The sequence below is a fragment of the Neopelma chrysocephalum genome, unplaced genomic scaffold, assembly GCF_003984885.1.
Source record: "Neopelma chrysocephalum unplaced genomic scaffold, ASM398488v2 Primary Assembly neopelma1_69, whole genome shotgun sequence".
Lineage (NCBI taxonomy): Eukaryota > Metazoa > Chordata > Aves > Passeriformes > Pipridae > Neopelma > Neopelma chrysocephalum.
Genome location: NW_020897729.1, coordinates 3,206,860 through 3,225,139, shown reverse-complemented (window position 1 = coordinate 3,225,139; position 18,280 = coordinate 3,206,860). Strand labels below are relative to the sequence as shown.

Genomic DNA, 18,280 nt, shown 5'->3' with positions numbered 1-18,280 from the left:
CCAAATGATGGCAGAACCCAATGCATCTGGGAGGACAGCTGAAAGCTGGGAGTTGCCAGCCAAGACACCCCAGGAAGGCAGTCCTGGCTAGGGACAGGCAGCACTGGGCTGACGGGAGCTGCACACTGCCAGCACACATGGCTGTGGCAGGCACACACGCAGGGGCAGGCAGGTGCTGAAGATCAGGAGCACCCGTGGCACCCCACAACTCTGTGTTCACTTCTTGCTTCTCAGGGTCTGCACTGTGCCTGACCCTCATGGGCAGCAGGCACCCCCAAAGGGATGAGAGCCCAGCCTGCACTCCCAGCACAAGGAGAGGATAGCAGCACTAGAGTCTCCGCATAGTTTATTTCCTTGACTCTCAGTAACAAAAAAAAAACAAACTATTTTTTTTCCCTCCCCTCCCAAACCACCTACCCACCCCCAGCCCCCCTTTGGCTCAAACGTCGTAGTTGGGGTTCTTGCGTAGGATAACAAATCCCTCCAGGATGGGCGTCACGGGCACGTGCTCCTCCGTGGCCAGCTCTGCCCGCTCTCCATGTGCCAACAGTACTGGTGTTGTGTGAGTCTGGAAGCCAGTGATGGTTTTGGGTTTGCCTGCCTGGCCCACCACATCCACAGCCTGTGAGAGAAGAGCAAGGTCAATGCTGTGGACACCCAGTGACATCAGAGCACCCCATGCCCAGCTCTGACTGCCCCTTACCTGTCCTACCCGAACCGACACAGGCAGAGGTCGCAGCTCCTCGTCAAAGGTGACCAGCATGCGGGGCTGCATGGCAGCAACAAGGCCATAGAGAACATAGTGGGACTTGCCCAGGATAACTGGAGGAGAGACAGAAGTAAAGTGGCTGAGCGATGCCCACCCTGCGGGGCAGAGGGGGCTGGGGGGATGGAGCCCACGGTACTCACTGTTGCGCACATCCAGGAAGGACACGAGGACAGTCAGCAGCCCAGCCACAGCCACCTGGCTCATGAGCTGGCGATCACTGTGGTATGGGCACAGGGTGAGCGTCCCCTTGCCCAGGTGGGTCAGGCCCTGGTGTGGCAGCAAAAGCACATGAGAGAGTGGTGGCGTAATGCCTGAGACACCAAGCCCTGTCCCAGAAGGGTGATACCCCCAGGACACCACTCCCCTCTCCCACCAAAGGCAGGGATTCCAACCTTCCCCACACGAGCAGCGAGTGCAGGATCATCACCTGGGCCAACCGCACCATGAAGAGGTTGTTGGGGTCCTTGGCGTGGTACTGGGCCAGCTGCCGCAGCATCGCTGCCAGACGGGCATTGTTGGTACCTGGGGACAAGGAGGTGAGGCAGAGTAGAGTACATGGCTCAGGTCTTCCACTTTGTCCCCAGACAAGCCCCAAACCAGGCTGTCCCCAGGCTTACCACTGCCCACCATGCCCATGGCAAAGATGGAGTTGTAGGAGACCTCGGGGTCAGCGTCGTGGGAGAACTTGCTGAGGGTGTCAAGGATGTTGAGCCGGGGGTTGGAGACTGATATAAGTGCCAGGGCCAAGGGCACAGCACGGCGGAGGGTGGGCTCCCCATACCGCAGCTGCAGGGAAAGGTGGTGCGTGTTAGACCCAGATCACCAAGTGCATTAAGGTCTACTGAGATGTGAGGCAATACCCACTTTTTACACTCAGGTCCCTTCCCAGCTCTGTGCTGTCCCCTTGGTGTCACTCACCAGGTGGCCGAATGTGCGCAGGGCCATCTCCGCACCAATTTCCTCTCCCATGGCAATGAGCGCGATCCCCAACACCGCTACACCCTGCGGGAACACGGGCACTGAGCACCAAACAGAGAGTACCCAGCCCAACACCCAAGTTCTCACAGCTCCTGTGCCCACCCAAGCCCAGAGGAACACAGAGAGCAGGGGATGCTGCTGGGGGCTGTTTCCTTCAGCTCTGACTCCACAAGGGCCTTCGGGACCCTTCCAAAGCCACTCCTGCTCCAGAGACACAGGTCCAATCCCATATTTCCCCACCTGGTGAGCCCCCATGTCAGCTGAGCTCTCTTTCTTCTCCTTCTCTTTCTTGTCCTTTTTGTCCTTGTCCTCCTCTTTCTCCTTGGAGTCAAAGTGCTCACTGCAGATGTGCAGGAGCTGTTGCACCTTCAGGACATTCCCTGAGCCTGGGAAGAGAGCAGAGGACCAGGATCAACAAGCAGAGGGCCCTGGACCTGCTCTTGCCTCCCCCCACCTCAACCAGCCCAACTCACCCGCATAGGCACAGATGTCCACCAGTGTGTTGGCGAAGCTGCGGAACGGCTCTGACACCACCTCCAGCGCTGCCAAAATGGCCTCGATTGCCTCTCCCTTCCCTGCCAAGGAAGGCGTGGTGGTTAGAGGACCATGGGGGAGGGATGCTCCCACCCTGTCCCCCCAACCCATGAGCCACTGGCACTGCCCAGGCTTACCCAAGTGGTTCAAGCCCAGGCCAAGTGGCAGCCACCGGGCGTACGTGTCCTTCAGCTCCGGCTCTGTTTTCTCCATGATGGTCTGGAGGATGGTTGAGGTGACATCCCCGTTGCAGGAGCCCACTGATATCATCCCGCAGGCCAGGGCGGTCACACCAGCCACCTGGTAAAGGAGAGGAGACATGTCGTACACGGGGACAGCGCAGAGTGAGCTGGATACTGGGTACCCTTGGTCCCCACTTCCTGCAAAAATTTGGGCTATTGGGAGACCCGATGGTTTCCTACCCTCCCACACCTGCTGCAATCCCATCATGGCAGCAGCTCAGGTAGGGAAAATAGGGTCATGCTCTGGCACAGCATAGCATCGAGCAGAGACATGTAGCCTTGCTCTGGGAGCAAAAACCAGCTGCAGGACAGACTCTACATTCCCAGGAGCTGCTGGGGACTGGATATGGAAGCACCAACCGCAGGCAAACCCTGCCTCATCCCCTACCTCCATGCTGGACTTGGAGTCTCCCATCACAGGTAGCAGCAAAGTCAGGACGTCCTCGCGGTTGGAGCCTGCGTACGCCAGCCCCAGCCTGTGGAGAATCCAGAGGGGTGTGAGTGGGGAACTGCACCACCCTGCACAGCACAGGGAGGCTGGGGCTGGCCCCTTACCCAAAAATGGCTCCAATCCTCATGGTGTTGCTGTTGTGGAGGACATAGTCAGACAGGAGGGCCAGGGCAGGGTCACACTCGTTCTTCACCCCTGAGTTGACGATGCCACAGGCCAGGAGGGCTCCGGACTGCAAGGCAGAAGCACCGTCATGCATCAGCCACCAATACACAAAGCACCCTCCCAGCCAGTGACTGATGTCACCCCACACATCATACCCACTCCCCAAGATGGGCAAGTTAATACTAAGTGGGCAACACTACTCTGGATCCAGCTGATCAGTCCAAAACTCATATCCCTGTGACAAGGGGACCCCAAGGTGCCTCAGGCAGTTCTCAAGAGCTGCTCACCTTGCTGTGAGCTGCTCAAAAGCCTGGGACACAGGGTATCCAACCCTTCTCCATGTAGGAGCTCAGTCGCACAGTGGACAAAGGCAATGACCAATATCCCAGCCAGCCACACACCCAGCTCACAGCAGGACTGCCCCACACAGACATAGAGCCAGGATCAGAGTCACTGACCTTGATGTAATCCTCTGAGGAGTACAGGTACTTGTCGATCTGTGTGAGCCCCCCATCCACATCCCACAGCAGGATTGTGCCCAGTGAGGCTGCAGCACTCAGCATCCCTGCAGTTCCAGAGAAGGACCCACATCAGCCCTGAATTGATGTGCCCTGCCTGGGGCTTCTGGTGGCCAGGGACATGGGCCAGCATGACAAGCCCCCTTTCAGCAGGCTCCCAGAAGTGACCCCAAGCATAGGGGCATCTTCAAGCCCCTGCCCAGACAGATCCCTCACCGTGGTCCTTGTTCTTGTACAACCATTTATTGCCATCATCTGTCAGCAGCTTGTCCTGTCCAAAGGCAGCATTCACAAAGCCGTTCACAAAGGAGGAGGCCAAATTCATCCGGGCTGAGTCTACTTGGGAACCACTCCCCCCGAACCCTGGGGAAGGACATCAGGGTGAGCCAGGCAGCAAGAGAAGCCCTTCACTATGCAGCCATCCTACACCACAGGGGGACGAGACCTGTCCCACCACCAGCAGGAAGGAGAAGCCCAAATCCACAGGTCAGAGACCACAGGTAGGCCATCTGCCCACCTCAGGATACGCAGCTGACTGCGCTGGCACAGAGGTGCCTTCCAGCCCCAGGAACTCCCCATAGGCAGGGATGAGAAAGGCCACAACACAAGCCCTTACGGTTATTTTCCAGGTGGGTTTTGTAAATATCATCCGGCACTTTGGGCTCCATGATGTCCAGCTGCAGAGACAAGGGAGAAGGGGGTTATCTCCTGGCCAGCACACCCTACAGTGGCAACCTCTCCAGATGTCTGGCCAAGCTCACAGGGATGAAGGATTTCTTCTCAGATCTTGCCACGGAGCCCACCAGCCAAGGCAGCCACAGCTGGAGGCAGCCCAGGGTGCTTTTCCCTGCTGGGGCACTCACCTCTCTGGCTAAGGCCAGGAAGTTGCTGTTGAGCTGGACATTGGACATGATCTCTGTCAGGTCCTCGTACTCCTCCACATCCTCATTCAGCTCCAGAAAGACGCCGTGGCGGCCTAGCATAAAGGCCATCTGCTTCTGGACAACTCTGTGCAGATGGGAGAGGTTTCCTGAGTGCCCAGACCCCAACAAGCCCCAGCACAAACACAGGTTCACCAAAGGGTGAGCCAACCTGCCCTGCCTAGAGGCACACAGAGACAACCCACTCCTGCTCATCCTGACTTCAGGGACAAGAATCTCCATCTGAACCCCCAGACACCTCCAGCGGTGGCAGGATCCAACCCAGTTCTGCCCAGATGGGAAGCTGTGCCCCACCACAATGGGTGAAGGCCCCAGGGGGCAGAACAGACGACAGGGAACATCTCTGCTTACACATCTTTGCAGGAGGTGAAGATGTCCTCCACCAGCTCCACATCATTGAGCATCAGAGCCAGGCGCAGGGCTTCAGGGTAGCGATTGAACTTGCGGAAGATGCCCAGAGCACAGCGCAGGAGAGCTGAGTTCTCGGGCTCCGGAACATAGCTTACACAGCTTTGAGGAGGAGACAGGCGTGAGAGTGAGGACCACGCTGGGCAACCTCAGCCCAGCAGGGACCAGGCCCCCTCCAGCACCTCAGCCTGCTGAGCCCCCTCACCTGGTCAGGTAGAGGCACACTTTGGAGTAGGCGTTGTCATCAATGTATTTCTCCAGCATGTCCATCTGTTCAATCTCCATGAGCAGGTCACAGGCCTCGTGCTCTGCATTGTGGGCCATGTTGTAGGGGACAATCTCCTTGACCAGGGTGAGGAGTGTGTCCCTCTGAGCCTTGTCAGCTTCATCGATCTCCTGCCACTCTTTGGCCACCTCTCCTGCCAAGTGTCTGCAGGGACAAAGGGACATCACCACCACAGAAAACAGCTTCACTGAGCCATGAGAATGGGGAGCAGCTGCTGCCAGTTAGCCAGGGTGCATGCTGTTTATAGGGACTCCACATTCTGCAGAGCTTATGGGGGACAAGCCCAGAGCAGGAACAGGTTTAAGAGCAGAGATTTTGGAGGCCACGGCAGCAAGATCTCTGCAGCTAGCAAATCACTGTGGATAGAGCATGAAGTGACACGTGTGCAGGTGTGACGGGGCAGCTAAACACATGCCCAGCAAGTCAGGACGCGTCCCAGACAGGCCAGAGCCAAAGCGCTCCAGGAAATCCCCCCAAGCCCTTGTCCTTCCCCAGGCCCCGGTCCCACTCAGGCTTACCTGACGTATTCATGCCCCCAAGATGCCAGCTCCTCTTGGGAGCCCACCAGGCGGTACTTCAGGCACTCACGCTCTCCACTCATGGTCATGGCCAGGACAGAAATTATGTCGGCTGCAAAGCGCTGCGGGAAGAGTGCAGAGCTCCAGACACAAGCTAGGCTCAGGGAATCAGGGGCAGCCAGGGACACAACACCACCCTCCCTGTTCCACAAGCCATCATAGGTGGCAAAGGTACTGTCCTGGCAAGTAACAATCCTCTGAAGCAAGTCACAGAGGCTGCTTTTAGACCACAGGGTCCAGAGAGCTCTGCAATTGCCTGCCCCAGCATTGTCGCTCCAATCACATGGCATGGTGGGGCCAAAAGCCTTTACCTTGTTCTCTCCTGGAGCCATGTTCTCATAGATCTCCTTCAGCTTGCCATAATGGGGCCGTAGGAACTTGAGGGGTTTGGGAACGGAGGTCATGGAGGTAGTGGAGGAGCGGATCTGCCTCCGCAGCTCCTCCAGGGCTGGCCGGTAGAGTGACGTGTCTTTTTCCTGCAGAAGGAAGCTGCCTGTCAGGGCCCTGGGAGCTGGTTCCTGAGCCACCACTGCACCAGCCCTCCCCAAACACAGCCACGGCTCTGAGAAGAACAACCCCCTGCCCTGAGCTGCCTCTGAAGCCCAAGAGCTGGGGAGGGAGGGCACAGCAAGGCAGAAAGCCACCCACACACCAGGGACACAGAGGTCCCTTGGGCACAGGTCAAACAGGCAGCAAGGCTGGGGGACAGGCTGCAGCAAACAAGGAGGGGCCACACTCAAGATCAAACTCCCCATCTCCATTGCACAAGGAACAACCATAATGGAGGGACACATGGACTCAAGTCCTGGCCAGGACCCCTTGCTGAGGGGCACAGCCCAGACTTACCCCCAGACGCTCCACCAGCATCTCCAGCTCATCCTGCAGCTGCTTGTCTTCCTCAGACTGCCAAAATGCACAGGAGAAAGCAGAGTTAAGGGTGTCCAGCACAATCACTCTCAGTGTGACAGCGCAGTGTCGCCCCACGCTGCAGGGGGATCACAACACAGTGACACACTCCCTGCTCAGGGCGCCATCCTGCCCCACTGCTGTCAGGGTGGAGCAACGCTCACTACTGGGGATACCCTCCCAGACAAATCACCCATTCCCAGGGAGTGAGATGTGCCTCCCTCATTACACTGTGCTCTATGAAAACACACCCAGAGGGGCACGTCAGGGCACAGCTACTCGGGGGGACATCTTCACCCAGAGCCTGCGCCCCCCACCCCATGGGCACCCCCAAAGCCAAGGGCACCCCCGTGCTGGGCAAAGTGGGGACACCTCCGTAGTGCCCACTGTCACATGCACACCCTGGCTACATCACAGCCCCACTCATCCCGCTCCACCGAGACCCCTGAGCACCCCTCCCAGCACCGGGAGCCCTGAGTTGCGTCACGCGGGCACCCCACGACGTCACGGCGCCCTGCCGGAGGGAGTCCCCGGAGGGATGCCGGCCGCCCCCGTGACGTGGATGACGTCCCGTTCCCGGAGGGATGCCGGCCGCCCCCGTGACGCGGGATGACGTCCCGCCCCCGTCGGTGACGCGGGCCCGACCGAGCCGTGACTCAGCTGCGGCTCGCGACGCGGCGGCGCTGCTCACCAGCTCCTGCTCCTTCTCGGGCCCGGCCGGCGGGTCCCGGCGGTCCCGGCCCCAGGGCGGCGTGGGCTTCTCGTCGCCTCCCGCCCCAGGGCCACCCTGCACCCGGCTCTGGCCGCCGCCGCCACCCGCGTCCATGTTCGCCCCGCCGCGCCTCCGCCGCACCGCGCCTGCGCAGGGCCGTGACGGCACTGCCGCGCGCCTGGGGCGGGGCCGGGCGAGGGGCGGGGCGGCCCCACGTGCGGGAGCACCGGCACCGGGAGCGGTAGTGACACCGATAGAGACACCGGCACCGATAGTGACACCAATAGTGAGAGTGACACCGATAGAGACACCGGCACCGATAGTGACACCGATAGTGAGAGTGACACCGATAGGAACGCCGGCACCAATAGTGACACCGATAGTGACACCCATAGTGAGAGTGACATCGATAGGAACACCGGCACCGGTAGTGACACCGATAGTGACACCGGCACCGGCAGCGATAGTGACACCTGTAGTGACAGTGACACCGTTGGTGGCGCCAATGTTGACAGTGACACCGACACCGATACCAACAGTGACACCTGCACCGGCACTGACACTGACGCTGGCACGAGCACCGACAGTGACACCAACACAGGTACCGACAGTGCCATCAGCACCAACACTGACACCAACATCGGTACCGGCACTGACACTGACATTGGCACTGACACCAACACCGGCACTGGTACCGACACCGACACTGGCACTGACACCAACACCAGCACTGGTACCAACAGTGACACTGACATTGACACTGGCACCAACACCAACACTGAAACACTGGTAACAACACTGACACTGGCACCAACACCGACACCAGCAGCACTGGCACTGCCAGGGAGCACTGGCAGCCGGGGACCCAGGACTCTGCCACCCTGGCATGGGACATGCCACCACCTGAGCCAGGCAAGTGAAGTGGCATTGCCCAGGGCTGGCAGGCTCGATGGGGCCCCTCATGCCATAGACGCCCATGGGCACCCCTGTGCACACACAGCTCCTGCTCACGTGCCCTGGCTCCACAGTTTGTGCAGGTGGCACTGCCTCACCCCGCCCCACCAGGCATCCTGGGGGACACCTTAACCTCCCAAGCAGCACCCCAGGCTGTGCTCCTTGAGGAACTGCCTGGCAGCACCCCAGGCACTGAGCAGGTGACCTGCAGTGATGCCCTGTCCCGGGCAGGTGGTCACACAGGGCTGGGAGGTGTCAAGGCAGGGTGTGAGGTAGAGCACAGCCACGGCCTTCCCATAGCACCACAGCTGTGAACCCCTGGGTGCGTGTGCTGTGGCACGGGCCTGAGGGTGACATTGGGGTGCCATCCTTTAGGTACCCCAGACGGGGTGTCAGTGTGCATGTGTGAATCCACCTGTGCGGGTGCTGGTGCACTGGGGCGTGTGCCCGGGTACCGGAGCAGGGGATGCTGCCGCGGCTCTGCACCGTTACCACCCGCTGCCGCTGCCGGAGCCAGTAACCGGTGCTGTGCGGCGCTGATGTGCCTCCCCGGGTGCTGAAGCCCAGCGCCGGTCCGTGTGTCTGTGTGCCGGTGCCCGTTGCGGTGTGAGCCTGGGTTTTGCTGCCCGTGCCGGTGCGGATGCCGGTCCGAGTGCCGGTGTCGCTGGGGGAGGCTGTAGGTGCCCGTGCGGCTCTCTGGGGGTGCAGGTGCGGTGCCGGTGCAGATACCGGTGCGGGTGCCGGTGAGGAGCTCATCTCGTGCGCACGGCAGTGACCTTGGCGGCGGGGCCGGGCCGGGCGAACCGGAGCGGTGCGACGGGGCTGGGCACCGGTGCCCCCGCTCCAACCCCTCCCGGGCCGCCGGCGCTCGTCGCCCCCGCCCGGAGCCTGTGGTCCGCGCGCCGCCGGTCCCAGACCCTGCGGCTGCATCCCTCCGGCGCGACTCCATCCCTGCCCGGTCCCGGCCCCGACCCATCCCGGTGGTGGCGGTGCCTGTCCTGGCGGCAGCGCGGCGCCCGGTGCGGGCCATGGCGGCGGCGGAGGCAGGCGGCGCTGCGGCGGCGGCGGGGGCCCGGCGCGGCCCGGGCGGGGAGCGGAGCTAGGCAGGAGGCGGCCCGGGATGGCCAGGATGAACGTGGCCCTCCAGGAGCTCGGACACGCCGTGAGTGCCCGGGGCAGCGGAGGGGCAGGGCGGGGGCAACGGGCAGGGAGGGGGGCAAGAGGAGAGGGGAATGGGGGGACCAGCGAGGGGCGCGGCGAGGGAGACAGGAGGGGGCCCGGGCACAGGAGAACCCGGAGGCTGGAGGGCTCAAGGACCTGGAAGCGCTGGGGGAGCTTCGGGAACCTGTGGGAGGGAGGGATGGGGGATTACAAGGCAGTGAGAGCCTGAGGGATGCAGGGGCTGCATGGGGACGGGGCTAAGGGAACTGAGTGGCTAGAGGGTCCCCTGTCCTCCATGGCTGGGGGAGGAAGGCCCCCCCAAACCCCTGGCTGGGGTTGAACAGAGGGAGCCAGGGTGGTTTGGACACGGTCCCACAGACCCTGCTCCATCAAGGCATGAAGCCCACCCAGGGTACAGTGATGCTGCTCATAGGGTGACCCACAAGAGAGCACCCTGGAAGGGGCAGGAAGCCCTGTTCCTGTGCATCTCAGTCCCATAGAGGGGACAGGAGGAGCCCCAGGACTAGATCCTGCTCCTGCCTTAAGAATGCTGGAGAGGGGGTGCTGGCTGTTGTCCAGTATGAGGACCACCCAGGAGAGGAGAGGAGCATACTGGGGGGAGCTGGGGCAGTGGAGGGGGCCTGACTGACCAAGCTCCTGCAGGATGCTGAACAATCCCTCCTAACGCCAGTATCTCCCAGGAATCCACCCTAGTGGGGGGTTCCTGCCAACTGTCAATCCCACGGTCCCATGGCAGCCCTTGGCGATGCCCCCTCCCCATCCCAGCAGTGTGGGGTTGGGCAGAACTAGGCATGAGGCACTCACTCTGCTTCACCCCCTGCACACATCATCTGTCCCACCCTGGCTCGTTCCTGGCCCCCGACACCAGCCCTGCAGGCAGCCCTGGACGTTCACTTCATTCTGTAGCACAGGCTGGAGGGTGATCCACAAGCCACCCAGGCGTTAACTCTAAAGCCTAAGGATAGCTTACGATCAGCAGCATTGCTGAGTCTATTCCACCAAAATCCCCAGCATTTTCTTCTAGCTCATCCCCCCCTCCAACGCTGCTGGCTCAATTCCACCAGCTCCCTCTTGGCTGAGTCCTCAGCAGCCCTCACGGCTGGGTCCGTGCAAACTGCCCTGCAAGGCCAGGGATAAGGGGGACCCTGCCCTGATGGTTGGTACCCTTGTAGTGCCCCTTCTCCCCTCACACACTCTGTCCTGCGCCCTGGTCAACCCCCAGGGCTGGGATGGGGCAGGAGGTGCCTCCAGATGTTTCAGACCGATGCACATCTGCATGGAAAGTTCCAGGCAGGGGAGGAGGGGTGAGACAGCAGCACTAGGCAACAGTTGCTTGGTGACGGGGACCACGTCTCCGTGGCGATGTGGCACCTGTCGGCAGGACTGATGCCACACAGCTGCTATGGCTACGCAGAGGGATGCTCCAGTGGCAGCCCCCAAGCTCCCCACCAGCAGCTCTCCCTGTGCTCACCAGAGCCACCCGGGGCTGGGGAACACCTCTGAGGGAGACTCAGGAGCACTAGGGGGGGTCAGGGGCTGCCTCGTCCCTCTTCGTACTCACTGAGCAGACACTGCCCACCTCCCCATAAGAGCCCAAGGGTGTGGCAGGGCAGGGGACAGCCCCCCATGCCCCTGTCCCAGCCCGCTCCATCCCTTAGCAGATGCCCAACTACAAGCGTGCCACGCTGCAGGATGAGGAGGGGCCGGAGCCAGCAGGGGATGGCAGCGCCTCTCCAGACAGCGTGGAGGTGAGGTCTGCCCCAGCTCCTCCATCCTTCCCCTCTCCATCCTCCCTGCCTTCCCCCCTCATCCTCAGCCAGAGCCTGCTTGCAGCCAGGTGGGCAGTGGGAGAAGGGCTGGGAGCCAAGCCAGACCTGGCTGTCCCCAGGGATGTGCTGGGAGGCAGCCAAAATGCGGCACAGAGTGTGCTTGGACAATTGTCCTTCCTTGTGGCTTGGGGGGGGCTGCCAGCACCCACCACCGGCTTGCCAGGGCTGGTGGGGAGGGATGCCCTGGTCCCCACCTTCTCATGCAGCCACGCCAGGCACCGGAGAGCGGCAGGGGAGGGAAGGGGGGGTGGTGATGTCTGGTCCCCCCGTGGTGCGATGGCAGGTCCTGCTCCTGCCCAGGTGGGGTTTCAGAAGGGGCCGGGGACGCTGCTGAGCCGCCTGGCCTCGCGCAGCCAGCTGGAGCTGGTGCTCTGCGCCGTCGCCGTCTCCCTGGCCCTGCTGCTCGGCGTCGCTGTCATCACCCTGGCCATTCAGTACCAGAGAGGTAGGGGGAGTTGGCAGTGGTGTCCCCACACCCGGGAGGACACGGGAGGATGAGGAGTGATGGGTCAAGCCTGGGGCACCTGCTCTGGGTGCTCTGCCAATCCTGGGGTGCAGGCAGGGCTTGGCCCCGCTCCGTGCCTCGGTTTCCCCCAGTCCACTTGCCCAGCCACAGGCATGCCTTCCCTGCCAGATCCCTCTCACAGCACGTGCCTGACGGCTGCCTGCGTCCGGGTGGCCAGCAAGATCCTGGAGGCCCTGGATACAGAGATGGACCCATGCCAGGACTTCTACCAGTACTCATGTGGGGGCTGGATCAAGAGGAACCCACTGCCCAATGGGCGCTCCAAATGGAGCACCTTCAACAGCATCTGGGACCAGAACCAGGCCATCATGAAGCATCTCCTAGGTGGGCACCAAGGGGTCACAGACACTGAGGGGGTGACCACTGTGTCCCTGGGGCTGATCCACAGCCTTCCACAGAGAATGCCACCTTCAACTCCAGCAGCGAGGCAGAGCGGAAGACACAGCGGTACTACCTGTCCTGTCTCAAGGAACAGAGGATAGAGGAGCTGGGCTCCCAGCCCCTCATGGAGCTCATTGACAAGGTGGGCAGACATCCACATGTGAGCCGAGCTATCAGGGCTCAGCCCAGCATGTCTTCTGCTCAGCTCTTCATGTAACTGGGGAGGGAGCAGCCTTCGGGGATGGACCCCATCCCTCCTTGAGGTGCCAGGTCTGTCTGTCAGCAGATTGGGGGATGGAACATCACCGGCTCCTGGAACCAAACCAGCTTCATGGAGGTACTCAAGAGCGTGTCAGGCACATATCGTGCAACCCCCTTCTTCACAGTGTATGTGGGTGCAGACTCCAAGAGCTCCAACAGCAACATCATCCAGGTTGGCACCTTGGCACCGAGGGGTGGCAGGCACCAGGTGGGACTGGGCTGTCTATGCTACTCCTCTCTCCCCCCAGGTGGACCAGTCAGGCCTTTTCCTCCCATCCCGGGATTACTATCTGAACAAGACCGCCAACGAGAGGGTGAGGCTGGGTGTTGGGGACGCTGCTGGCAGCAATCAGGGAAAGCCATGGCAATGGGGTGCGAGCAGCTCTGGGATGCACCTGGCACCTGCATCCTACCCCTTGGGTGCTCACCCCGGGGAAGTGGAATGAGCTGCAGCCAGTGCTGAGTGAGGGCTTGGGGTCCGGCAGGTTCTGGCAGCTTACCTGGACTACATGGTGGAGCTGGGCACACTGCTGGGGGGCACCCCAGGGCCCACCCGCCTCCAGATGCAGCAGGTGCTGGACTTCGAAACCCAGCTGGCCAACATCACCGTGCCCCAGGCTGAGCGGAGGGACGATGAGAAGATCTACCACAAGATGAACATCGCTGAGCTGCAGGTGGGCACAGCCCAGTGCAGCCTGGGGAAACCCTCCAGGGACATATGGGAAGTTGTCCACTGGGACACCAAGGGGTCCATGCCCACTGCTCCCCCCCTCCAGGACACCCTGGGCAGCCCCATCAATTCTGGGACATGTGCTGGGTGCTGGAGTGAGGTGCTTACCTACCCAGTTGTTAGGATTTGGGAGGAGCTGCCACCTTGCACAGTGGGATCCAGGGGTCCCCTCCTTGTCCTGCAGCATTAAGAGCAACAGGAAGGGTGCTTGGTGGCAGTGAGGGATCTGGTGTGGTGAGGGACCTTGGGACCTTCCCAGAGAGCACAGCCCCCTGCCCCAGGGGATACTCCCCCCGGTGCCACATCTTCATGTCCCCTCCAGGTGCTGGCCCCTGCCATTGACTGGCTGGATTATCTGTCCTATTCCCTGGCCCCACTGGAGCTGGCAGACACGGAGCCCGTGGTGGTGTATGGGGACACCTACCTCCAGCAGGTCTCTGACCTCATCAATGACACTGACAGGAGGTGAGGCTCCTGCGTGCCCTCAGCCGTGCCCCCCCCCATGGCAGGGGCACATTTTGGACTCGTCAGTGGCTCGGAGTCTGGCACATCCCCACAGATTGTGGTAAGATGTGGCATCTCTCTGCTCTTGCAGCATCCTGAACAACTACCTGATCTGGAACTTGGTGCAGAAAACGGTCTCCAGCCTGGATCAGCGCTTTGAGACAGCCCAGGAGAGGCTGCTGGAGACACTCTATGGCACCAGGAAGGTAACAGTGGATCCTGGGACCAGCCCCCTCTGCTCCTGGCCTGGAAGCAGCCAGGACCTCCTCTGCCCTTGGGATGCCCTTGGGATGCCCTTGGGATGCTAAGCCCTGGATGCTGCAGAGGGAAGCCAGGGATCATCTTTTGGGATGGGGGTATAACTGCTGAGCATCTCCCCTCTGGTGAGGAGGCTGAGTCAGGTTGGGTGAAGGGAGAGGAGCAGGGGAGTGAGCTGGGCATCTCACAGACCCTCATCTTGCTCCCACAGTCCTGCACACCCCGCTGGCAAACCTGCATCTCCAACACGGATGACACACTGGGCTTTGCCCTGGGCTCCCTCTTCGTCAAAGCCACCTTTGACCGGGACAGCAAGGCCATCGTGAGGACACTTCTGCCCCCACCCCCTCCCCATCACCATCCTTGGGAATCCTGTTTCCCCCCCAGTCCCAGGGCTGGAAGGTGGGGAGCTGGGAATTGGGACCCCCAGCCCTGGGGAGGTTGTGTCCTGTCCACTCTCTCCCCACCAAGAGGCTGGTGGGGGTAGGGGGGCTTCATTCCCTCCCCTCCCCAGGCTGAGGAGATGATTAGCGAGATCCGGGCGGCCTTCGAGGTGTCTCTGGACCAGCTGGACTGGATGGATGAGAAGACCAGGCAGGCTGCAAAGGAGAAGGTGACTCCAGGGAGGGAAGTGGGTGTGAGACCTCATCTCCTCCCAGTAAGCCCCCCCATCTCACTGTCGGGGCCTCTCCCATGCAGGCAGATGCCATCTACGACATGATTGGCTTCCCTGACTTCATTCTGGACAACAAGGAGCTGGATGATGTTTACGATGGGGTAGGGGGCTGGTCCCTGCTCACACCAAGCCCTGGGGGGCCCCATGGTGGGGCAATGTCACTGTCTCATGGCCAGAGCCGCGAGGTCAGGCATTTGGGACATTGTGCAGAGCCACTCTAGTACTGAATGCATCCTGGCCAGGGTGTGGGGAACCATCTCGGTGGACCCCTCCTCATCCCTCCTCTTCCTCACCAGTACGAGGTCTCTGAAGACTCCTTCTTCCAGAACATGCTCAACTTCTACAACTTCTCTGCCAAAGTGATGGCTGACCAGCTCCGGAAACCCCCTAACCGCGACCAGTAAGGGGAGGGCCTGGGGGAGACAGAGGGGATGTGACATTGGGGTGCCTGGGTGGCACTGGCTCAGTGGGGAGGAGGTCCCCCCATGGGGTAGCACAGCACTGTGGGTCACCTGTAGTGGCTGTAGCTTGTCCCCAGGACATGATCCCTTGGTCACAGGATGGGGGCAAAAGTGCCAGCCCCGGGCAGGGTGGCACAGGGAAGCCATGGTGGGTGATGGCACAGGAGGGTGGTGGGCTGGGTGAGAGGTGACACAGCCTTACCTGTCCCCTGTCACACCTCCCTGCCCCAGATGGAGCATGACACCGCAGACCGTCAATGCCTACTACCTGCCCACCAAGAATGGGATCGTCTTCCCTGCCGGCATCCTGCAGGCCCCCTTCTACGCCCGCAACCACCCCAAGTGAGCCTGGCATGGGGGACACATCCTGGGGATGGGAGGGGCATGGGCTGGATCGGGACCAGCATGCCACAGAGCCACCCACAGTAACAAAGCAAAGCTCTGGGGGCCTTAAGCATCACGCAAGGCTTTACATCCTGCAGCCAAGACAGCCTGCAAAGTCCCCTTGGGGCCACCAGTGTCCCCAGTAAGACTCATTCCCAGCTGGGTCCCAACTGGAACAGAGTCTGGTCGGGTGCCCAGGCCGTGGAGGGGGTGGCCAGGCAGAGGCAGACTGCAACACCAGCACCCCCCCACCCTGTACTTACCTGGCTCTTTCCCATGGCCCCACAGAGCCCTTAATTTTGGTGGCATCGGCGTGGTGATGGGGCATGAACTGACCCACGCGTTCGACGACCAAGGTGAGAGCCCATGGGTAGCCCCAGCCCCGACCCCTGTTACTTTCCTGCCCTCCCCAGCCCCACACCCGCCCCTGCCCTCGGCATGGGCAAGGGGTGCCCTGGGTGCACAGGGGTCCCGCTTTGCCATCCATTGCATCGTGCGTGCTCGTGCCCCCCCGGCCGCCCCCCCTTCTATCGTCCTGTCTCCCCAGGTGGCACCCGCCGACACCTCCCCCCGGCTTCTCTGTGCAGCTTTCGCTCCATCCGCTTGGTGAGGACACGGTGTCTGCAGCCCCGGCCCCCTCCTCACCCTCCTCCCCGCGGGGCACGGGGCGGGTCCCTCTCGCATCCGCTCTGCTTTGTGCCTTCACCACAGCCCCGGAGCAGACATGGGGTCAATGGGGGAATGTGGGATCACAGATCTGGGTTTGGATAGTGGGAAGGCACCGGGGGATGCCTGGGGACCCAAGTGCACAGCTGCGACCCAGACAGAGCCTGCCCAGAGCAGGGACTGTGGGACACCATCCCCCCATGGCATGGACCCAAGGCGCCAGGTCCCCCGGCATCCCCTGGAGCTCTCCCACCGCACCCCACTCTGCTTCGGGACCCCCTGGTCCCACTCCACCCCACGGCTCGGTCCCGCAGGACGAGAGTACGACAAAGAGGGAAACCTGCGGCCGTGGTGGCAGAACTCCTCCCTGGAGGCCTTCAAGAACCGGACGGCGTGCATGACCGAGCAGTACGGCCGCTACACCGTCCACAGCGAGAAGGTCAACGGGCGGCAGACGCTGGGCGAGAACATCGCTGACAACGGCGGGCTCAAGGCAGCCTACAACGTGAGTGCTGCCGCCCGGAGGGGACACGGACCGCCCCTCCTCCCTCGTCTGTCCCTCCCCGGGGCTTCAGACCAGCTCTCCCGCAGGCATACAAGTCCTGGCTGCAGAAGAACGGGGAGGAGAAGCGTCTGCCAGCCCTGGGACTCACCAACCACCAGCTTTTTTTCGTGGGCTTTGCGCAGGTAGGGCTGAGCGGGGTGATGGGTTTTCTGTCCCTCCCTGCTCAGAGCCACGCCACAGCCCCCCACAGCTGCTCTGGGGGTTCTGTCCCCATCCCTGAAGCTGCTCCCACTCCGCCAGGTGTGGTGCTCCGTCCGGACACCCGAGAGCTCCCACGAAGGGCTGGTGACCGACCCCCACAGCCCCGACAAGTACCGTGTCATCGGCACCCTCAGCAACTCCCGGGACTTTGTCGAACATTTCGGCTGCCCCCTGGGCTCCCCCATGAACCCCGGCAAGCACTGTGAGGTGTGGTAGGGAGGGGGAGGGTGTTGTGGACAGAGGGGACAATGCCGCGCTGTGCCCCCGCCCCCAGCCCTCCCTGGCTGCTAGAGCTGGCTACGGGCAGAGAGCGGAGGTCACGCTCTGTCGCGGTTCCCCTCCTGTGCACACACCGCACACCCCACCTCTGCCCCCTCCCCTGGCACACACGGCCCCAGACCAGGCACCCACCGCAGCCCCATCCACAGCCTGGGGCTGGGCACGGCCGGCAGAGAGGCTGTAGCACCCCCAAAACGCAACTCTGCCCCCAACCCTGATGTGCTTGAGTCGGGCACAGCTCAGCGTCTCCCTGCACTGCATCCCCCCCGCAGGTGGGCAGGTCAGAGGGGTCCCAGGGAAAGCACTAGAGCCAAGATACCCCCGCTCCTGCCCCGCAGCCTGCCAGAGATGGAGACTGGGGGCCACCCGGCTCCGCACTTCCCTTGTCCCCTCCCGATCCAGCTTGGCTTCCCCATCCACCTCTGCTGGGACCAGCGGGCGGCAGCGGGGACTCTGGTGCCTTCAGGTGTGGGTGGCTGGCGCCGAGTTTATGTAACGAATAAAAGCAGTTTCCACTTACTCCAGCAGCTCGGGGACCTTGGCGGTGTCGGGGCTGGGAGAGAGGTGGGACCTGGAGCTTGGGGGGGGGGGTGACTCAAAGTCTGGGGGGACACGTGGGAGCTGAGACATCCCGAGGGACCGAGGGAGGGGAGTGGAGATGAGATGTCTGGATGGACGGAGGGAGGGGAGCAGAGGTGTGGGGAAGAACGGCAGGGCCGGGGGGAGCGAGTCAGAAGCACAGGGGTTCCCGGTAAAGCCCAGCCGGGGAGTCCCGCTGCCCCCAGCACGGGTGACTCCAACTTGCCCCAGGGCTGAGCCGCCCCCGAGTCCCCTCCCGGAGCCCCCGAGGCCAGCCCTGGCCGGTCCTTCCCCGCACAGCCCGTCCGCAGCTCCGCACCGGGTCCCTCGGACCCGCCGGCACCGGGACCCCGCGG

At 62.2% G+C, this 18,280-nt stretch overlaps 2 protein-coding genes across 4 annotated transcripts; one reads left to right on the top strand and one right to left on the bottom strand.

Annotated features, from left to right (window-relative positions):
* Positions 1-329: 329 nt before the first annotated feature.
* On the bottom strand, positions 330-7,634 carry PSMD2 (proteasome 26S subunit, non-ATPase 2). The gene is made up of 21 exons (XM_027685687.1): positions 7,468-7,634; positions 6,717-6,773; positions 6,182-6,346; positions 5,811-5,932; positions 5,212-5,436; positions 4,950-5,108; positions 4,521-4,665; positions 4,274-4,334; positions 3,874-4,020; positions 3,598-3,704; positions 3,079-3,206; positions 2,912-2,999; positions 2,419-2,581; positions 2,221-2,322; positions 1,988-2,133; positions 1,688-1,771; positions 1,387-1,555; positions 1,197-1,291; positions 910-1,036; positions 704-822; positions 330-622 (listed from the first exon to the last, which is right to left on the bottom strand). Exons 1-21 carry the CDS (start codon positions 7,600-7,602, stop codon positions 440-442), a joined length of 2,727 nt encoding a protein of 908 aa, XP_027541488.1. The 5' UTR covers positions 7,603-7,634; the 3' UTR covers positions 330-439.
* A 1,860-nt stretch (positions 7,635-9,494) lies between these two features.
* Positions 9,495-17,864, top strand: ECE2 (endothelin converting enzyme 2). 3 transcript variants are annotated; one of them, XR_003534658.1, is made up of 19 exons: positions 9,495-9,604; positions 11,283-11,372; positions 11,754-11,898; positions 12,088-12,303; positions 12,378-12,502; positions 12,647-12,793; positions 12,870-12,935; positions 13,107-13,295; positions 13,674-13,816; positions 13,947-14,061; positions 14,325-14,435; positions 14,628-14,726; positions 14,813-14,890; positions 15,086-15,189; positions 15,482-15,592; positions 15,923-15,990; positions 16,182-16,240; positions 16,615-16,805; positions 16,892-16,983. XR_003534658.1 is itself a non-coding variant. In XM_027685814.1 (19 exons), exons 1-19 carry the CDS (start codon positions 9,563-9,565, stop codon positions 17,280-17,282), a joined length of 2,310 nt encoding a protein of 769 aa, XP_027541615.1. In that variant the 5' UTR covers positions 9,495-9,562; the 3' UTR covers positions 17,283-17,864. The 3 variants fall into 3 exon arrangements, 2 of the variants coding, with proteins under 2 accessions (XP_027541615.1, XP_027541614.1); XM_027685814.1 differs by lacking the exon at positions 16,182-16,240 and adding an exon at positions 17,106-17,864 and having other exon boundaries at positions 11,286-11,372; positions 16,892-16,987; XM_027685813.1 differs by lacking the exon at positions 16,182-16,240 and adding an exon at positions 17,106-17,864 and having other exon boundaries at positions 16,892-16,987.
* The last annotated feature ends 416 nt before the right edge of the window (positions 17,865-18,280 follow it).